Source organism: Halichoerus grypus, chromosome 2 (assembly GCF_964656455.1).
Source record: "Halichoerus grypus chromosome 2, mHalGry1.hap1.1, whole genome shotgun sequence".
Lineage (NCBI taxonomy): Eukaryota > Metazoa > Chordata > Mammalia > Carnivora > Phocidae > Halichoerus > Halichoerus grypus.
In genome coordinates this window covers 33,886,931-33,908,531 of record NC_135713.1, presented here as the reverse complement: position 1 = coordinate 33,908,531, position 21,601 = coordinate 33,886,931, and the positions used below count along the sequence as shown (strand labels likewise).

The 21,601-nt window shown below is 37.2% G+C and overlaps 1 protein-coding gene across 3 annotated transcripts in view; it reads left to right on the top strand.

The window, feature by feature from the left end:
• Positions 1 to 20,811, top strand: part of C2H5orf34 (chromosome 2 C5orf34 homolog) — a 35,729-nt gene extending 14,918 nt beyond the window's left edge. For 2 of the 3 annotated variants that reach the window (XM_078066698.1, XM_036067202.2), the window contains exons 6-13: positions 423 to 546; positions 6,904 to 6,995; positions 7,488 to 7,557; positions 8,339 to 8,509; positions 8,919 to 9,013; positions 10,696 to 10,794; positions 15,506 to 15,546; positions 20,294 to 20,810. In XM_078066698.1, coding sequence (XP_077922824.1) covers positions 423 to 546; positions 6,904 to 6,995; positions 7,488 to 7,557; positions 8,339 to 8,509; positions 8,919 to 9,013; positions 10,696 to 10,794; positions 15,506 to 15,546; positions 20,294 to 20,487 — 886 coding nt within the window. In that variant the 3' untranslated portion in view covers positions 20,488 to 20,810. Of the gene's footprint in view, positions 1 to 422; positions 547 to 6,903; positions 6,996 to 7,487; positions 7,558 to 8,338; positions 8,510 to 8,918; positions 9,014 to 10,695; positions 10,795 to 15,505; positions 15,547 to 20,293 lie in introns of all 3 variants that reach the window. The other variant, XM_078066699.1, reaches the window with a different exon arrangement.
• The last annotated feature ends 790 nt before the right edge of the window (positions 20,812 to 21,601 follow it).

The window sequence follows — 21,601 nt, the reverse complement described above, 5'->3', positions numbered from 1 at the left end:
GTTCCTTTTACACATGGCTAATCTCATTCATCAGATATTGATTCTACTAGTTTCATTATTGAAGAATAATCCTATTTTCGGGTTCTGGAGTTGTCATATTTAACTTCTTTGCAGTGGGCATTTCTTTGGTGATTAGTGTATGCCAGCTACCATGATTGGCAGTGGATACCAGGATGATAAGATGCCTGACTTCCAAAAAGTAGGCTTAGTTGTTGAAATAGGTATGTTAACCAATTCTATGTGTTTTATTTATTTTTTGGAAAAAATTTAATATAGCTGGTTGGGTGCAGAGTTTGCAATTATCCATTTTGCTGGGTAGGCAAAATCCCCTACTAATTTGTTTGTTTGTTTGTTTGATTGCTCTCATTTATGTTTTACTCTCAATTAGAAAAAAAAATTTAATGATTATTTTTCTTCCTTAGACTAAACCATAAAAATGTGAACTCAATAGAGATTTATCCTGGAGATGGATCTGTTTTCAAATCAGAGGGAGCTTATTTTGGGAAGTATTTTACGTATTATTCCATTCAAGAAGGATCAGAAGAGGTAAGCTGACAATTAGGTCTCAGCTCAAGAATTTGTATATAGCTGTTTCTAAATAATTCTGAATATATATAGGAAATTTGATCTTTACATAACATGGCTTGCCTACTACTACGCAGTCTGGAGAATTCATATAACCTTTTGCCAACATTGTCACAGTGATTACTAGCCACCTTATTTTTATTGCATTTTTATCCTGTATTCTGCCAGTCATTTGCCTAAGTAATTTGTGTTTGTTTGTTTGTTTTTTAAGATTTTCTTCTTAAGTTATAAGCTCCACACCCAAGGTAGGGCTCGAACTTAACAACCTTGAGATCAAGAGTCACACACTCTACCGACCGAGCCAGCCAGGTGCCCCAATTTATGTTTAAATCGGAAGTTAAATTTAAACTTCTCATGTCATAGAATTTATCAATAAGGAAACACTAAAACCAGCAGCATTACTTTGAATCAGTATTCCTCTTTGAATTAATATATGCACATTCTTTTTTTCCCCACCATGTAACTGTTTGCATATTTAAAATACCTCTTAACTCCTAAATCTTTATATACAACTAGAAAGTTGAACAAGGGACACCTGGGTGGCACAGTCAGTTGGGCATCCAACTCTTGGTTTTGGCTCAGGTTGTGATCTCAGGGTTGTGTGATCGAGCCCCGTGGTGGGCTCCATGCTGAGCATGGAGTCTGCTTGGGATTCCCTCTCCCTCGGCCCCTCCCCACCCTCTTTTAAAAAAAAAAAAAGAAAGAAAGTTGAACAAGATTGTTCTTTGTTTTTGAAAGTAGTAAAACATAACATGATATATTTAATTTATCAGACCAAAATGTAGTCATATGGCTATATTATTAATAGTCTAAATTTGCTTGTTCCCAATCTGACATTTGACATCCACCGTTATGTAAGGATCACCGTAGTATCACCTGGCTTTGCTTTGCAGGATGGAACATAATGAATATGTTTTCTTTCCATATTACAGAGTGGAATTTTGAGTGATCATTTGTTTATCCACTTGTTCCATCTATACTTCCCACTGCCCCTTCCACTCCCTATTTATATTTTAAGTAAATCCCAAATATCTTTCCGTTCATTAATATTTATATATATATAACATATATATAGGAACAGATTTCCCACTGGGTCTATTTGTAGGAAAGTATTCATTTATTCTATACATATTAATTGAATACTCCTAAGCAGACACTCTGTCAGGCACTGGGTAAGGATGAAGAACTCCTGCCCTCAAGCGTTCACAGCCTAGTAGTCATTCAGATAGGCAAACGAGCAAATGAAGTAGAAGTATGACCAGTATTCTGTGTGTGTGTGTGTGTGTGTGTCTAGTGCATGAGACAGTCAATTAAACAGGCAAATAGAGTGGGTATGCATACCTATACTGCTGACTGCTATGTATTGGGAATTTGAAAATGTACAAGATAAATACGCTACATCTTCCTGGAGCTTCAGTTTTACTCAAGGTATAAAGGGGAGGGATGATAATTTTTTTTTAAAGATTTTTATTTATTTATTTGAGAGAGAGAGAAAGCACGAGTGGGGGGGAGGGGTAAAGGGAGAGGGAGAAGCAGACTCCCTGCTGAGCAAGGAGCTCGACACAGAGCTCGAGCCCAGGACTCTAAGATCATGACCTGAGCTGAAGGTGGACGCTTAACCGACTGAGCCACCCAGGTGCCCCAGTGATGATAATTTTTATACTGAAGCAAACATATCAGGGAGGAGAAACATGAGCTTTTGGGATAAAACAGAACGTCCAGACGAGTTGTGCCTTTGTGGTGGCCTGCTTCAGGCTTCACTCTCAGACCACCTCTGTGAGCAACACTTCAGCTCTGTCCACTGGAGTGAAGAGATTTAGGAACAATTGGCTATCTTTTCAGGATAAAATTGTTTGCTCTTACTTTAACCCATACTCAAAAATAAATTCCAGATGGATTAAAGGGCTAAATGTAAGAAACCAAACTTTCTCATGTTAGAAAATATGGAAGAACAATATTTATAATCTTGGGGGAGGGAGGTCTTCTTAAGTAGAGTACAAAACACCAGAAGGCATAAAATAAAAGTTTGGCAACCTTGAAATTTTCATACTTATGTTAAATTTTAAATATTTAACTTCTGTTAAATTAGATAAAGCTAAAAAGATAAGCAAAGGCCTAGAAGAAAATATTTTACACTATAAATCAGAATAAAAAGACCAAAAAACCCCCACAAACTCTTGTAGAAAAATGAGTAAACAATAAGAATGGTTAAGCCATAGAAAAGGCAATATAAATAACTCCTAATATGTGGAAACATATTAGGCTTTACTGCTTGCATCAAAGAAATGCAAATTAACATGTTTTTACTCATGAAATTATCTAAAGTTTGATAGTGTCTACTATGGGCAAGGGTGTAGTGTAAAGGGTGTTTCACAGTGCTGGTTGGGGTGTAAATTGATTCACCCTTCATGAAAGACAATTTGAAATAAGTTAAATTGGCTAGAAATTCTGCCTCTAGGTATCTATTCTAGCAGAATATTAGCACATATATACAAAGAAATACGGCAAAGGTTGTGGATTGTAGCATTGTTTGTAGTAGCAAAAAACTGGATGCAGTCTAAATGCTTATCAGTAGAGAAATGGTGAAATGAGCTGTGTGGCCAGATTATGGGGATGCTGTGCAGCAGTTTAAAGGAATGAGGAAGATGTAGATGCATACAGAGAGAGAGAGATTGAAAGATCTCCAAGACACTGAAAAAGGAAAGTTGCAGAACAACATGTACAGTGGTATCTTCTGTAAAGAACAAAAACCCCAAACCCAAATATATTACTGTATATAATACACATGTAAATGCACAGGGGAAGATCTGGGCAGATAAAAACCGAACTGAAGGGACACCTGGGTGGCTCAGTTGGTTAAGTGTCTGACTCTTGATTTTTGGCTCAGGTCATGATCTCGGGGTTGTGAGACTGAGCCCGGCATCAGGCTCCATGCTCAGCAAGGAGTCTGCTTGAGATTCTCTCTCTCCCTCTGCCTCTCCCACTCATGCTCTCTCTATCTCTCTCTCTCAAGTAAATAGATAAATCTCTTAAACCTTAAAACTGAAGTGGTTACTTTTGGGGAGGAGTGTGGGATTTTGTGAGGGAGGGACTTAAATCTTATATTTTTTTAGCTTTGTTTTCTTCCAAAAAAAAAAAAAAATAGTGATGTATTGCTGCTTGTACACTTAAATTTTTAAATAGGAAAGATGTAATTGCTTCTGTAGAGATAAGAACTTGGTGCTCTGGAACCACATAAGGAGGGGCACCTGACCTAGTTTGGGGGGAAAAGTCTTCTGGAGGATGACATGGCTGAGCTAGGATCTATAATTACATTATATTTTATTTTTTAAGTAGTCTCTACACCCAACATGGGGCTCAAACTCACAACCCCAAGATCAAGAGTTGGATCAAGAGTCAGATGCTCTATTCTGAACCAGGCAGGTGTCCCTAGACCTATGATTTTAAAGAAGGAGTTATACAGAAGAAGGGTAGAGGTTGGAGGAGTATATAGCTGAGGGAACACTACTTGCTCCAATCCTTGCATGGCTGGCTTCTTATTGGTAAAATTTCTATTTAAATGTCATCTCCTCAAGGAGGCTTTTCCTGACTATCCAAATTCAAGAAGCTACCTATGACACTGTCTGTCATGGTACCCTCCTCTTTTTTTCTTCCCAGCAATTAATACTATGTGACATTTTCTTACTGATTAATGTTTGTTTGCTAACTAGCCCACACTAGAAGTCAGCCCTGTCTTGTTCAACACACTATTATTGCTAGAGCATCAAAGAGATAGATAAATGTCACCTAACTAGAGGCTGGGGCGAGTGTGAGGTGTTGAAGGAAATGAAAATGCTATAAATAGACAGAATTCTGTAGAGATCGAGTGTTGGGGTAATGTCTGGGGAAGAGACTAAACCACTAAGTTTGGCCAGCTCATAAATGGGGCATGAGAAACCATATTGCTTTGCAGAGTCACTGAAGGATTTAAGTAGGGAAGTGACATCCTATTTTTGTTAGGTCATTTCAGAGGAAGATAAACTGGAGTGGGGAAGAGGTAGACCAGTTAGAAGACATTTATAGCAGTTCAGGGAAGAAAGTATGAGGACTAGGCAGTGGTAATGAGAATGGAAACACAGGAATGGACACAAGAAATATTAAGGAAACAGAACTGATGGCTGACTGGAGATTGGGGATGAGGAAGGAGTTGAAAATGATGGCAGATTATTGAATAAATCAATGAGTGGTGGTGGCAGGCACAGTATTAAACCAAAATTTTATCAAATCTAAATTGTTTTGATGATGACTGCTTTTTTATCTTACTGGGAGGTGTCAATAAAACATTTAAATTCTGTTAGATCTCAACCCCATCTGCCTAAAAGTGAGATACTCTTAATTATAAGATGTATCCAGATGTCATAGAGGTTAAATTGTGAAAAATGAGCACCTTAGAATTGATGAAATAGGGCAGTGGAAAAGACAAGAACTCTCAAGGAACTCAGTATCCAACAGAAAAAGATGTAAATAGTTAAAATGCAATAGTCTGAGTGCCTATCATGTGCCTTAGCACATTGCTAATAAATGCTGGGGATACAGAGGTCAGTAAAACAGACACATCCCCTACCTTCATGAAGCTCTATTCTAGCAGGGAAGACAGACATTAAGTAAAAAAGTATTAAATTGAAATCATAATGAAAACCAAGAAGCTAGAGTGGAGGGTACTGTGCTTGTGGACATAACTAGGGATTTCACCTAGTCTGTGGGACCTCAGTAATGGCTTCCCTGAGAAGAAGGGAAAGTAGGCGTTAGACAAAGGGAGATGATGGAGGAGGGAACTGAATTCCAGGGAGAGGGAACACACCACGGGTATATACAAAGTAGAGAAGGAGAAAATGTGAATTTTGAAATGAAGGTAATTCCATTTTCTACATGTTATAGTGAGATATCCAGCGGAGAAGCCTAGTAGAGAAGAGGAGGGACTATTTTTTGAGTACCTACTATATACTAAATTCTGTCCTGGGTGCTTTATATATGTATTATATCGTTAATCCTCAGTCTAGGTGGTAGGTAGTATCCCCATTTCACAGGTTGTAGGCACCAAGGTTTAAAAAAGTCTGCATAAGGTGTGCCTGGGTGGCTCTGTTGGTTGGACCAATGACTCTTGGTTTCAGCTGGGGTCATGGTCTTCTCTCCTGGTTGTGAGATTGAGCCTGCCTGGGTGGGGCACCGGCTTACTGTGGAGTCTGCTTCAGATTCTTCCTCCCTCTCCTCCCCCGCTCTGCCCGCCCCCCCCCCCACCGCCACCCTGCTGCGTGCACTTTCTCTCTCTCTCTCATGAATGAATGAATGGATGAATAAAATCTTACAAAAACCCAAAAGGTTACATAAACCTGCCCGTCATTATAGTTAGTAAGAGGCATACTTGTGATTTGAATCCAGCTTTGTCTTAACTTCAAAGCCCATCTTCTCTCACTGATGGTAAAGCATGTATGGGCTATATTCTCTTGTGGTTCAAATTAGATCTGTGCTACTTCTTAGCCCTCAAATTTCGGTTTCCTCATCTAAAAGAAATAGGCATTAATAATTCTTATCTCAGAATTGTTTTGAGGAGTAAATGAAATAACCATGTAAATTACATAGCATAGCACCTAGCATATAGTATCTGTTCAATAAATGTTAGCTGTTGATATTATATTTATTATGAACACAACTTTGGACTCTGCTGGTATTACCCAGGAAGAAGTCAGGAAATCAGAAAACAAGGCTGGAGACAGAACCCAGGGAAACACAAGTGTTAAAGAGCCTGAGAAAGAGGGAATTCAGAGGGAATAACAAAATTTTTTTTTTAATTCAAGAAGCTGAGCTTATACATAATATGTCTTCCACAAACTGTAGCAATAGTTCTTGCATTAAGAAAACATAATAAAATTATATAATTTGTTCAATTAAAATAGTTTTTTAAACCTATATAGGCTTTTTTTTTTTTTTTTTTTTGGTCTAAAGGTAAAGTGAGGCTTATATGATAAGTTTTCTGCTAAGGTGTAGGAAAATTAATTTGGTTGCCATATTAAGTATAGCCAAAATTTAAAGTGGGCAGTAAGTTATAGGGTATTAGAATGCAACTTTTGTAACTATCCAGGATGAAAGCTAGACTTAAAAAAAAATGGGAAAAAAGGAAAAGCATAAAATAACTTTAAAAATATACCTTTTATGGGCTTTTGATTAAGTTAAAATAACTGCTTGCATCGTCACAATATAAATACAAAATTTAAAAAGAAGAGTTAACTAATAATGGCCAGGATTTATTATTGAGCTATTTCATTTTAAATTAATTTTCAGAGAGAAGAGAAAACTTACTCAGTAAATAACCTTCCTCCGGACAGACCAGGAAGTCTGTTCTCTGTGTGTTCTCTACTTAAACAGGCAACCAGGTAAGTTCTTCACATTCATCTGACTCAAGTGTTATGTGTCTGAGAACCCTGATACATTTTCTGGTGGTTAGGGGAAGACTAAAAATTTGTAGGTACAGTGGAAATATGTGTCTTTGGTAGAATCTGTCAAGTTTTCTGGTCTCTTCATTTATAAAATAAGGTAATCACATCATTATAAGAGTACTTCTGGCTTTGACAAACCTTGCAGGTGCTGTGAATCCATCACCTCTTAGGAGCACCTGAAAAGTCTCCATTTGGAGTCATTTCATTGCTAAAAAATTAGAGGAGTAGCCTTCACTATGTAAGATTAACACAAAGGAAAGCAACCCCCCTTCCAGGGCATAAAGGATTTCTGGAAGAAAAGTGTTCTGAACATATTTTAGTGGAAATGAGTTACTTGCCTAACATGTTGTATAGCAGTAAGAATGCGATGCTAGAATTGGAAAATGCCATTATTTGCAAATGTTTAAGTACTGTTTTTCATGTTCACAGAATTCTTCAACACTGTGCCAAGACAAGGCTTTCTTTAAGCCATAATTATCGTATATGCTGCTGGAAAATGGTATCTTAAAATTATTATTATTTTAAAGATTTTTATTTTTAAGTAATCTCTATACCCAATTTAGGGCCCGACTCACAATCCTGAGATCAAGAGTCACATGCTCCACTGACTGAGCCAGCCAGGGGCCCCTTAAAATTATTTTAGAAAGAAGATTTTTAAAATTATTTTATTGTTTGCATACATACCTCTGAGTTCAATTTACTTTCATCTAAGTCATGTGAGAAATTCTTTGTAACATTAATATTGGTTTATTCAGAAAAATATCCACTTACTAGAAAAACACTGCAAAATCCAGCTTTTATGTTATACTTTGTCTATAATTTGTTTTTGTTTCTTTTTTCTTAGTGGAGGGGGAAGGGCAGGGAATTGATTGGATTTGAAGTTTGTGGAAACATAGTTCTTTTAAACTATGATATTACAGTATTCTACTGTATTTCCATAACTGTACAAGTAAATTCTTTAACGTTGACTTAAAGGAAGTGATTCTCAGACTTTGATTTCTATATCTCTACTAATTTAGTTATAAACCTATACGTTGCTGTAGTTCCTAATGTTTTTCTATGTTCTATGTAAAATTCAGCAGAACAGTGACTTTCCAAAGATATTAGAACTTAATCTGCTTGTAACAGACTAATTTGGGTATCCACTTCTGGAAAAGTCAAAATATATGTAAGGATTCTACAATATTCAACTTCTGAATAAAGTTGCCTCTTAGTTTATTAATCATTTAAGTAATAATGGATAACTCTCTTTCCTGCTATTTTTATTAACTTGGTTTTAGGTACCTGGGATAAATGATAGCAATATACTGCCTTTGCTTTTGAGAGAATCAATCATACCCAGCGTGGGAAGATTTCTTGCATACTCTGATGACAAAGTACATGCTGTCTTTTTAGATGGCATTACTCTAACCCTAAATTGGAATTTCAGCTCTTTTATTGAAAAGAGACAGGTGATTATATTTCAGACTGAAATCTATTTTTTATTGTTTTCTTATCTGTGGAAATAGAACAAAGAAAATAAAGTACCACACTATTTCAATTTATTTTTTGAACTATAAAGTCTGTTAAGAAGCTTTAGTGATCTCATTGGATTTCCTAGCAAAAATCAGAAAGGATGACAAAGAATCATTTTTATAAAGGTAACTGATTATATAGAGAAGGACTGGTATAGAGGGGTGGTTAAATAATACCCATAATCCATGTAAAAGATAACTTTTAAATTAATCAAAATAAAGTTTTAATGATTCATCTACTTATTTTTTAAATTGATAATTTAAAGAGGCTTTTGTTGCATTTCATGTTTGTTTTTTGTTTCAGTTTTGGAATGATAAAACTTACCTTTCCTCTTTGCTTCTTAAGGTAAATCAAGGTCTCAACTTAGGTTGGTGTAAGTTAACTTTTCCCGATGGACAAGATCAGTTAATTCAAATTGAACACCCTGGACCATATGAAAGGTACTGAAAAGCAGTTTTAAAAATTCTTTTCCTTTTCTTTTTTTTTTTAAGATTTTATTTATTTATTTGTCAGAGAGAGAGAGAGCACAAGCAGGGGGAGCGGCAGGCAAAGGGAGAGGGAGAAGCAGGCTCCCTGCTGAGCAGAGAGCCCAACCTGGGGCTTGATCCCAGGACCCTGGGATTGTGACCTGAGCCAAAGGGAGACGGTTAACCTACTGAGCCACCCAAGTGCCCCTAAAAATTATTTTCATGATAGTAAGTAAATTTTACTTTTAGACAGAGGGGAAGCATATAAACATGATTTAAATGTTATATATATTTTTAGTTTTTCCGGGTAGATAATGTACATGATGTCATTTCAGCAGGTTTCAGAATTTACAGTAATATTGGCATCTAGCATAACTAAATAAATCAAGTCAACTTTAATCATTTCCATTTGTATTCAAATGGTTTGTCAAAATAAATGTTTTAAATATAACTGGCTTGCTGTGGAAATTGGACTGTGGACAGCTGTGTTACCAATTAACTAATTAATGCCTTAACCAATTTGAGGTAAGGTTTGCACAAATAACTAAACTTAGGTATATTTCTGTAAAGTGGAATAAAATTAATTCGCTGATGCTTACGTTGGAGAAGATTCTTAAAATCAGCTTTTTATGAATATGCTTTTTTGCTTTTGTTTTATGTAATTTGTTATCAACTTGCAATGTTCTCGACATGTTAGTGATTTTACTTGAGAATATTCACAAAAGAATTGCTTTTTTACCTCATGAATTTATTTTTCTGTTGGGAGTTACTGCATTTTGGTGTAAATGCTCCAACATTCATTGCTAGTTTGAATAATTTGCATCAAAAATACAGTGTCTTGAGGCCCCTGGGTGGCTCAGTTGGTTAAGCGTCTGACTCTTGATTTTGGCTGAGGTCATGATCTCAGGGTTGTGGGATCAAGCCCTGAGTCTGCTTGAGATTCTCTCCCTCTCCTCCTCTCCTCTCCCCTTCCTCTGCTTGCATGTGCACCCGAGCATGCTCTCTCTCTCTCTAAAATAAATAAATAAATCTTTTAAAAAACTAGTCTTTGGCAAACACCACTATTTGTTTCAGCCCATCACTTCAGATCATTCGTTTTATTGACCTTGATACTTGTTTTGTATATTCAGTGAGTTATATATAATTACACATTTATGTATGTGTGTGGGGGGGAATTAATGGGTGTGTTCTGGTTTAAATTTTATTTTATTTTTTTATTTTTGGTGGGGGATTTTTGTTTTTTTTATATATATTTTTTTAATTTTAGAAAGCAAATGCTTGCTTAGTCATAAAGACATTTTCGTTATAAAACATAATGAAACTCATTTTACTTTGTAAAACTAAAAGGATACTTTAGACATTTGAATTTGAATTTTGAGTGAAATCGAAGTATCACTTTGTTCTGATTCTTAAATCTCATCTTTATTAATCATGACTATGAGTAAATCATTTTCTCCTTGCTGAGTAATGAGAAAAACTTGCCTTTTCCATTTCCTTTAAAAAAGATTCAAAAAATTGCTCAGTAAATGCCTCACTTGGGAATTTCTTTATCCTTTTCCCCCAAGTTGTCTTAATGATTTTTCCTTTTTAAAAAATGCTTTTATAAATATTATACAAGTTCATTTTTCAAATACCTCTTTTATTTTTCAATCTAGCTATGTGATAGCGGTTGTATCATGGTGCAGAAGACTGACCCAGACTGGTGAGAGAGAGATGCCCACACATTCTTCATCTTCTGTTATTGAAGAAAATTGGTATTTATATTTCTTTTAAGCTTCATCTGTGTAGAAGAGACACAAAAAATGTCAAATGGTAAACTCCTAAGACTTTTCCTGATAGCTTAAGCTTGAAAATAATTTATCTTTAATCAGATATCTAATTTATTTCATTTCATCATATTTTATCTGAGGTCAGAAAATTGCATTGAAAACTTCATATCAAAATGGGTGACTTTTAATGTGCTAAATTCATCCTGAAAACTTTGTGGAAAAATTTAAAGGAGATTTTTAAAATTTTAGTAATATTAAAAGAAATAGAATGTTGACTAACATAATAAACTTTCAGAAAAAAGTTGATTTTGAAATCACTTCTATCGTGTTAATTACCTTTCCCAAATTAACTGGAAAATCAACAAATAAAGTATTTTAGTCCTTCCTGTGTGCCTTTCAGTGTGCAGGGGACTGGAACTGGGCTTCAAAGGAATATTTAGGGAAATTAAGACATTTTAGGGAGGGAGCAAGAGCAGAGGTAAAAAGCATATTTTGTCCTGTGGAGACAGTGAGAAAATAGTTTTTATGGAGCAGAAGCTATCTGTTAGGCGGTAGTGTGAGTTTCGGTGGGTAGAAATGGATCTTGTGATCAGTAGAGGAGCTCAGACTTGATAGAATTACAAGTTCCTAAGTAGAACAAATGGCAGAAAGAAAGGTCATTAGGAAGGTTAGTATCACTGAGAGGATAATCTGAATATACAGGTATCCCCCACTTTTTGAAAGTTTGCATTACACCACTTCGCTTTTACGAAAGACCTACATCAGTGTGTACCCATTTTTCTACGGACATACCACCCTGAACACACCTGATCTTTTCTCATATCAGAAACTAAGCAGGGTGGGGCCTCGTTAGTACTTGGATGGGAGTATGTACCTGTTTTTGCTAACTGAAAGAAATCCAAAAAGGATTTTTGCTTTTAAGAAAAAAGGCAAAAAGTGAAAATAGCATTCAGTATTTGTTTTGCAATGAGCTCTTATAGAGGCAGTTTGCACCCCAAGCAGGGAGAGTGGTACCTCCGAGCTCCTTCCCTGGAACTACACTCAGCATCTCAGCTTCAAGCCGCCATAGCTTTGAACGTGTCTGTGAGCCTCTGTGCTTCATCTCAATTTATTTTGTGCATCCATTAGCAAGATGAGTCGTCAGGTGTCAAAAAAAAGCCTAAGAGAGGTTATTTTTTGCATGTGGGAATGATCAAAAAATTTTCCGTAAAAATTAATGGTAATTGTTTTTCAGCTTTTGGATAGTGGAGGAAACCTGTATTGGGAAAGAGGGGAGGCGCTTGGGTAGCTCAGTCTGTTAAGCGTCTGCCTTTGGCTCAGGTCATGATCCCAGAGTCCTGGGATCGAGTCCTGCATGGGGCTCCCTGTTCAGTGGGGAGTCTGCTTCTCCCTCTCCCTCTGCTGCTCCCCCTGCCTGTGTGCTCTCTCTCTCTCTCTGTGTCAAATAAATAAATAAAATCTTTTTAAAAAAAAAGGAAAAGAGGTATAACAGGAACAATTTAGGAAGGTTTAGGGTAGTTTTGTAAGGTGTCTTAGCATAGCATGGTGAAAAAAATATAAACATTAAACCTGATCCTTCCTTATCACCTTTTCCTAAGTTACTTAGAGAAAGAGATACAAATCAAATCAGTCGATGTTATTTAATATCTTAGGTTTCCTAAGGATTCAGCTTTCCAGATCTTCCATTCTTCAGCTACAGCCTGTTTGGGAGCAGAAAAGTTGCCCAAGTAGCTGGCAAAAAATGTAGTTGGGATGAAAGGGAAATTGTATATGACTATAGGATTGGTCACTTCATCATCGCTCAGCTGACAAGGTTTTTAAGATGCTGGCCTTTTCATATGAAGGCTTTGAAGAGGATAACTGTCAAGACATACTACAAAGTGAGGGCGTGAGGGAAGTGCATATTGGTGATAGTAGCTCTGGGGGGAAGCAACAAGGAGCAGCAGAAAGACAAAGGAACTGAGGAAGAGTAGGGAGAGGAGAGGCAGTCCCTGACAATAGCTCCATTTCCCTTGCAATGCCTAAGACCTCTCCACTGTGATTTGTTTCCTTGTCAAAGAAGGAGGGTTGAAGGAAGACAAGTGATTGCACAATGAAGAGCTACCTGAATTTATTTCAGTATTTTTTTTCCAACTTACCTTCTATTTAGATTAATTTAGTGATTCAACTTTTTTTTTTTTTTTTAATTTATTTGACAGAGAGAGAGAGCACAAGCAGGGGGAGCGGCAGAGGGAGAGGGAGAAGCAGATCCCCGCTGAGCAGGGAACCCGATGTGGGGCTCATTCCCAGGACCCTGGGATCATGACTGAGCTGAAGGCAGATGCTTAACCGACTGAGCCACCCAGGCACCCCTGATTCAACTTTTTAATAGGGATGCTAGTCAAAACATAGAACAGCAGATCGTTCGCAAGAAGTTGGTTCATCATATGAGCAACAGCATAAAGGTAGTTTGTATTGTTTGCTTATGGCCAGAAAAATATGTCATATGTGGGGGAAAAAAGGTGTTTTGCAATGATGAAGAATCAGCAGGCTTTGGAGTAAGTCATATCCAAGTCTTTACCACAGATGCTTAAAATGTTGAAAGATCTCTTTCATTCTCCATCCATAGGCTAGAGTACAAGGAAGGAGTGCAAGTTGACAAGTACTGTAGTAAAGCCAGTAAAGCAGACAAGTTCTATACCCCTTTGTGAACTGTGAAGACTATTCTAGTGACTTGAATAGAGAGATCTTTTAGATATTAAAGTCCTCGTTAATTTTGCAGAGAGCTAGTTGAGTTACACTGTTTTCTAGTTGTGTCCACTGCTCATATTTCATTCTAGCTTAATGAGGAAAAAGAACACACACATAAGAGATTCTGCTGAAGTTGTACAAATTTAGCCCTCTGCCCCTTACCAGTTGCCCAATATCTGTTTCTGTGGAACATGTTAAGAGCTAATGTTCATCGTGTTAACCCTTCCAATCAAGGAGAAGAGAATGTTGGGCGCCTGGGTGGCTCAGTCGTTAAGCGTCTGCCTTCGGCTCAGGTCATGATCCCAGGGTCCTGGGATCGAGTCCCACATCGGGCTCCCTGCTCGGCAGGAAGCCTGCTTCTCCCTCTCCCATTCCCCTTGCTTGTGTTCCTGCTCTCGCTGTCTCTCTCTCTGTCAAATAAATAAATAAATAAAATCTTTAAAAAAAAAAAAAAAAAAAAGGAGAAGAGAATGTTTAGTATGCTGTGTTTAATAAAACAATAGTCTATTCTAGAAGAAATTTAATAGAAAATACTTATTATTTGGGAGTACCTGGGTGGCTCAGTCGGTTAAGCGTCCAACTCTTGATTTTGGCTCAGGTCATGATCTCAGGGTTGTGAGATCGAGCCCTGTGTGGGGCTCCATGAGAGTTTAAGAGAAGGTATTGCAAATAAGTATATGATTAGTTGACATAAGGCTATAGGAATTTAAGGAAGGAGAGAGCACTCTTTTCATAGAAATGATAGGATTTTACTAGTTTTTATTTTTTTTAAAGATTTTATTTATTTATTTGAGAGAGAGAGAAGGAGAGAGTGTGTGCATGCACTCGCATGCAAGAATGGGGGGAGGGTCAGAGGAGGAGGTAGAGGGACAAGCCGACTCCCTACAGAGCATGGAGCTTGATGCGGGGCTCCATCCCATGACCCTGAGATCATGACCTGAGCCGAAATCAAGAGTCGGCTGCTTAACTGACTGAGCCACCCAGGCGCCCCTAATCTTAGTAGGTTTTTAAAGCTTGACTAAACTCTGAGGAGGAAAGCAGATGGTATGCCAGGTTAGTATTAAGAAGTTGTAGCAGGCAGGGCCTGTGGGTGGAGAGGGTCCTAAAGGAATGGTGCCTGGCACTCCAGCAGAATATGGTAGAGGGAGAGAAGAGTATGAAGGCCCAAACAAAAAGCTCTGATTTTATTTTATTTTTTTTTGATGTGATATCTATGTGATTTCATTCCAGTTTGTTTTTGTCTTTTCTTGGTTAGATACCAGTCCTTTAAATTCTTGCATTTTAGTGAGAAAGCTACCTCTTTATGGATGTTAGCAGTTTATTGACCTAATATTTGCAAATGGTCTGTTTGGGCAGGTAAAATTAGGTAATACAGTGTTTCAAACAGGGGAATTTTTTTCCCTTTTTATTTCCTTCCTTTATTAACTGTATAATGTCCCTCAAGTTATAGCAGTGTACCTTGTACTGCTGAATTTCCAAAGTGTACCTTTTTTTTTTTTACTGTGCTTCAAATAAATAGAAAAAAATGGTTATTTAAAAAAAAAAAAAAGAGTTATAGCAAGAATGCCCATTATATTCAAACATCAATACCCGATTCAAAAGTCCTTGAGGTGGGGACTTTTATTCATTTTCCTTATTCATTCAAAGCACTCAAGTATCGGTTGAGTCAAGTTGATGTGTTGCTAAATAAAGCCAATATAAAGAGAATTCTTTTTTTTTTAAGATTTTATTTTTAAGTAATTACACCCAACATGGGGCTTGAACTTACAACCCCAAGATCAAGAGTCACCACGCTGCACTGACTGAGCCAGCCAGGCACCCCTATAAAGAGAATTCTTAACTTCTGGGCTCTTCTACCTACAGTTCTAAATTTTATGAAAAAAAATCAAGTATGCCTATTTGAAATATTGTAGCTATAAAAGACTCAGATAACTATCATGAACTTACTTTTTTTCTTTTTGCACAGGTCTGTGGCCTCTGAACTTGAAAAGATAAAGAAATTTAACTGTATCCTTTAAACTGAATTTATTGTCCTGCATAATTACCCCTTTCCATTCTAGGCTTACTTCATGACTCTGTACTTTATATTAATCCATACTTATATATTCTGAAGCTTTATTGAATAACATTAAGATATATCTTGTCTATAGAAGGTACATCATGTCAATATTTATACTTTTGAGTGGGCTTAAAGAGGGCAAAAGACAGTGAACTAGGGATAGGTCTCCTACGAAGACTCATTCACTTATATAATTATATTCTAAATTATAACAGACCTATGTCTTTTTCTTTCTTTTTTTTTAGGATATTTATTATGAATTATTTTTAATTTCAGCCTTATTGATGTATAATTGACAAAAATTGTAAGATATTTAAAGATATTAACAAAATTGTAAGATGTTTAAAGTGTACATCATGGTGATTTCACACACATATATATTTTGAAAGGATTACCCTGTCTTGTTAATTAACACCTACATCACCTCACATATCTGTCCCTTCCTCCCCACTCTTTTTTTGGTAAGAACATATGAGTTTCATCCTCCCAGCAAACCTCAACCATACAACACAATGTTATCTACTGTAGTCACCATGTTATATATTAGATCCTTAGACCTTATACTTTTTAAAGCTGAAAGTTTTTATCCTTTAACCAGTCTCTATTTTATCCACCTCCCAGCCCCTGGAAACCATCCTTTTTATACTTTGTTTCGGTCAGTTTGACTTTTGAAAAAAGTTCCATTCCACACATAAGTGACACTGTACAGTATTTGTCTTTCTCTGTCTGGCTTATTTCACTTAGCATAATGCCCTCAGGATCCATCTGTGTGGTTGTAAATGGCAGGATTTCCTTATTTCTCATGGTTGAATAGTATTCCATTGTGTACATATACCATATCTTTATCCATTCATTTGTTGATGGACACTTCGGTTGTTTCCCTATCTTGGCTATTGTGAATAATGCTGCAGTGAACATGGGAGTGCAGATCTCTTTGAGATCCTAATGTCATTTCTTTTGGATATATATCCAGAATTGGGATTGCTGGATGGTATGGTAATTCTTTTTTTAAATTTTTTGAGGAGCTTCCATACTGTTTTCCAAAGTGGCTATACCAATTTACATTTACACTAAGGTACACAGGGTTTTCTTTTCTCCACATCCTCACCAACGCTTATTAACTATTATCTTTTGGATGATAGCCATTCTAATAGGTATGAGGTGATACCTCATTGTGGTTTTGATTTGCATTTCCATAATGATTAGTGATATTGAGCACTCTTCCGTATACCTGTTGACCATTTGTAGGTCTTTGGAAAAATGTCTATTTAGTTCCTCTGCCCATTTTTTAATCAGATTTTTTTGCTATTTGTATGAGCTCTTTATGTATTTTGGACATTAACCTCTTACCAGATATATATTTCAAATATATTCTCTGATTCCATAAGTTGTCTTTTCATTTTGTTGATGGTATCCTTTCCTGTGCAGAAGCTTTTTAGTATGATGTAGTTCCATTTGTTTACTTTTGCTTTTGTTGCCTTTGCTTTAGGTATCAGAACCAAAAAATCACTGCCAAGACTGATGTCAAAGAGCTTACCCCCTATTTTCCTCTAGGGGTTTTACGGTTTCAGGTCATATGTTCAAGTCTTCAGTCCATTTTGAGTTGATTTTTGTGTATGGTGTAAGATAGGGATCCAGTTCTCCCAACACCATTTATTGAAGAGCCTGTCTTTTCCCCACTGTGTATTCTTGGCTCCTTTGTTGTAAATCAGTTGGCCATGTATGCAGAGGTTCCTTTTTTTTTTTCTTTTAAGATTTTATTTGAGAGACAGAGAAAGCACACACATGCAGTCTAAGGGAGGAGCAGAGGGAGAGGGACAAGTAGACTCTGTGCTGGGCACAGAGCCCAATGTGGGGCTCGATCTCATGACCCAAAGATGATGACCTGAGCCAAAATCAAGAGTCAGATGCTCAACTGACTGAGCCACCCATGTGCACTGCATGGGTTTATTTCTAGGCTCTCTATTCTGTTCCATTGATCTATGTGTCTGTTTTTATGCCCATGCCATACTTTTGGGATTACTATAACTTTGTGTTATAGTTTGAAATCAGGAAGTATTATGCCTCCAGCTTTGTTTTTCTTAAGATTGTTCTGGCTCTTTGGGTTTTTTTGTGGTTCCACAGAAATTTTAAGATTGTTTGTTCTATTTCTTTGTAAAATGCTGTTGGAATTTGATAGAGATTGCATTGAATTTGTAGATTGCTTTGGGTGGCATGGACATTTTTACGATATTAATTCTTCCAACTCATGAGTACAAGATATCTTTCCATTTATTTATGTCTTCTTCAGTTTCCATCATAAATGTCTTTCAGTATACAGATCTTTCACCTCCTTGCTTAAATATATTCCTAGGAATTTTATTCTTTTTGATATAATTATAAATGGGATTGTTTTCTTAATTTCTGAGAGTTATTAGTGAATAGAAATATAATTGATTTTTGTATATTGATTTTATATCCTGAAACCTTACTGAATTTATTAGTTCTTTTTTTTTCTAAGAGAGAGAGAGGAAGGGGAGGGGCAGAGAGAGAGAGAGAGAGAATTTTATTTATTTATTTATTTTTAAAGATTTTATTTATTTGAGAGAGAGCATGAGAGAGCACAAGCAATGGAGAGGGAGAAGCAGGCTGCCCATTGAGCAGGGAGCCCGATGCAGGACTTGATCTCAGGACCCCGAGATCATGACGAGCCGAAGGCAGACATTTAATGGACTGAGCCAACTGGTCCTGGGCTCTTATTAGTTGGGAGATTTTGGATTACTGATTCAATTTCCTTATTAGTGATTGGTCTATTCAGATTTTCTATTTTAAGATTCAGTCTTGGTAGGTTGTATGTTTATAGGAATTTTTTTTTTTTTAAGATTTTTTATTTTTTATTAGAGAGAGAGTACAAGCAGGGGGAGCAGCAGGCAGAGGGAGAGGGAGAAGCAGGCTCCCTGCTCAGCAGGGAGCCCGACATGGGGCTCGATCCCAGGACCCTGGAATCATGACCTGGGCCAAAGGCAGCCGCTTAACCGACTGAGCCACCCAGGTGCCCCTGTTTCTAGGAATTTATCTGTTTCTTCTAGGTTGTCTAATTTCTTGGAATATAATTTGACTCATTTTTCTTATGAAATCTTTTGTTCTGTACATTCCTACCCCATTCATCTAATTTTTTATCATGTGATTTTTTAAAAGATTTTATTAATTTATTTGAGAGAGAGGGAGTGAGAGAGCATGAGAAGGGGGACGGTCAGAGGGAGAAGCAGACTCCCTGCTGAGCAGGGAGCTTGATGCGGGACTCAATCCCAGGAGTCCGGGATCATGACCTGAGCCCAAGGCAGTCGCCTAACCAACTGAGCCACCCAGGCGCCCTTATCATGTGATTTTTCTATAGTCCTATTCAAATAATAAAGTAGCCCTGCATCAGAGGACAGGTTTCTTTCCACTCTGTATCATTTATTTATTTATTTATTTATTCATTCATTCATTCATTCATTCATTCATTCATTTATGCAGGTGAGGGGGCAGAGGGAGAGAGAGAATCTTTTTTTTTTTTAAAGATTTTATTTATTTATTTGAGAGAGAGAGAATGAGAGAGAGCACATGAGAGCGGGGAGGGTCAGAGGGAGAAGCAGACTCCCTGCCGAGCAGGGAGCCCGATGCGGGACTCGATCCAGGGACTCCAGGATCATGACCTGAGCCGAAGGCAGTCGCTTAACCAACTGAGCCACCCAGGCGCTCTCTTTTTTTTTTTTTTTTTTAAGATTTTATTTGACAGAGAAAGAGATAGAGCAGGAATACAAACAGGGGGAGCTGGAGAGGGAGAAGCGGGCTTCCTGTGGAGCAGGGAGCCCAATGCGGGGCTGGATCCCAGGACCCTGGGATCATGACCTGAGCCAAAGGCAAACGCTTAACAACTGAGCCACCCAGGCGCCCCGAGAGAGAATCTTAAGAAGGCTCCATGCCCACTAGGAGTGCCTGGGTGGGTGGCTCAGTCAGTTAAGTGTCCGACTCTTGATTTTGGCTCAGGTCATGATCTCAGGGTTGTGAGATGAAGCCCTGCATCAGGCTCTCTGCTGGGTGCAGAGCCTGCTTAAGATTCTCTCTCTCCCTCCGCCACTCCCCCGGATCCCTCTCTTAAGAAAAATTTAAAAATACACTGCACAGATTATTTATATTCCTATCACTCCTACTTTTGTTCTTTTATTCCCACATCACTCTCCACTTAAAGAAATGTTGAGATTTTAATTCTTTTATCTCCTCCCTATCACCAAACTTCCATCCAAATACACATAGGTACTCTTTCTTCCTTTTTTAATTCTTTTTTTTTTAAGATATTATTTATTTGACAGAGAGAGACACAGCAAGAGAGGGAACACAAGCAGGGGGAGTGGGAGAGGGAGAAGCAGGCTTCCCGCTGAGCAGGGAGCCCGATGTGGGGCTCAATCCCAGGACCCTGGGATCATGACCTGAGCCAAAGGCAGACGCTTAATGACTGAGCCCCCCAGGCGCCCCTCCTCTCTTATATCTTAACCAGTTTCTTCCTCTGTAAGGGGTAGACCTGATAAGTTCTGAAGTACCAAATCTATTATGAATCCAAGGGATCTTCCTAATAGAGAAATAATATTTTAATATGAAGACCAGGCTTTCTGAAATTAAATGTACTTATATAATGAAAAATGCGGGGAAAAACTCCTTAACTAACCAACTTAGTTTTATTGGAGAATAGTGGTATCCTAAACCAGATTTCTAACAAAAAAACCAAACAGTCATCTGATCATTATGAACCAAAATCTCCAGAAACCTTGCTGGAAGAAGTTAATGAAGAGAGAGTATCAGTGGCATTGAAAAAAACCTCTGAAATCCTTCAGGATATTGACTGTCTTCTATCAAGTTCTAAAAAGTGAAAAATGTAATTTTTATAAACCTTAAGGATGTTGTTTCAAGTGACTAGTATAAAATTACTAGTAAGCCAAGAAATTATATATATTACTTCTGTGCAATGATTATATAAAAAATGACATTTAACTTTGGAGGTTACCTAACTTGTAAATTTTAAACTATATGTTTATAATGTATTTTATTAATAAAGAACTGTCTTAGGATTTTGAACAATTTATTTCAGATTTATGAGAAAAACTTATAAAATTATAGTTGCTGTTTTATCTTGTGGAGCATTCACTATTAATCTTCAAGTTTTTTTTTTTTTTCTTTTTAAATATGCAGAATTGTGTGTATTTGGTCATTTGCTTTTTGGTCTCCAAATATTTTTCAACAGAACTACCAAAAGAGAATTAGATCTTTATATATATATATATGCGCAATATTGCTTCAAGCTAAGAATCGGGCACTTCAGCAAAGACCAAATTTTATCTGAATTGTCTGATTATTTTCATTTCTTTTGAACATCTGAAAAAAATTTATGCTACACAAGTGTGTGAAACTAAAATAGCTCATCAAAAGTGCTATTTATAGCAACCTAGTGCTGTTTATTGGGAAAGCACAAAACCACGCATCTAAAGAGACTTCAAGATTAGACCAATATAGCAGAAATGTTCTAATTAACTTCTGATTTCTAGAAAAGACCAGCTTCTTGACATAAAAGAAACAACAGAGGAAACAAGGAGAAAAAGAACAAAGCAAGCAGAGCATAGATTAGGAGTGATAATGTCAATGATTTGAATGGGCACAATGTTCTCTTGTTAGCTCTTCTCACCCCGGGCTCCTTGCTACCTTCAGGTTTCAGCACAAATTACCACTTCTTCAGAAGGGCCTCCCCCACTTAGTCTCTACTACATCACCCTATTTATTTCCTTTACAGCACATACTACAGCCATCCAACTTTTGTCTCTTTGTGGTCTAGATCCTCCACTAGAACTTGAGCTCCATAAAGTCATTTTGTAGCCTGTTACCAAGCATTGCGCTTGGCACAAAGAGCATTCAGTATGTGTTGTATAAATGAATCAGTGCCTTTGGGCTGTAGAGTGATTACAGAGAAAAGAATTGTAACAATTTCGTTGT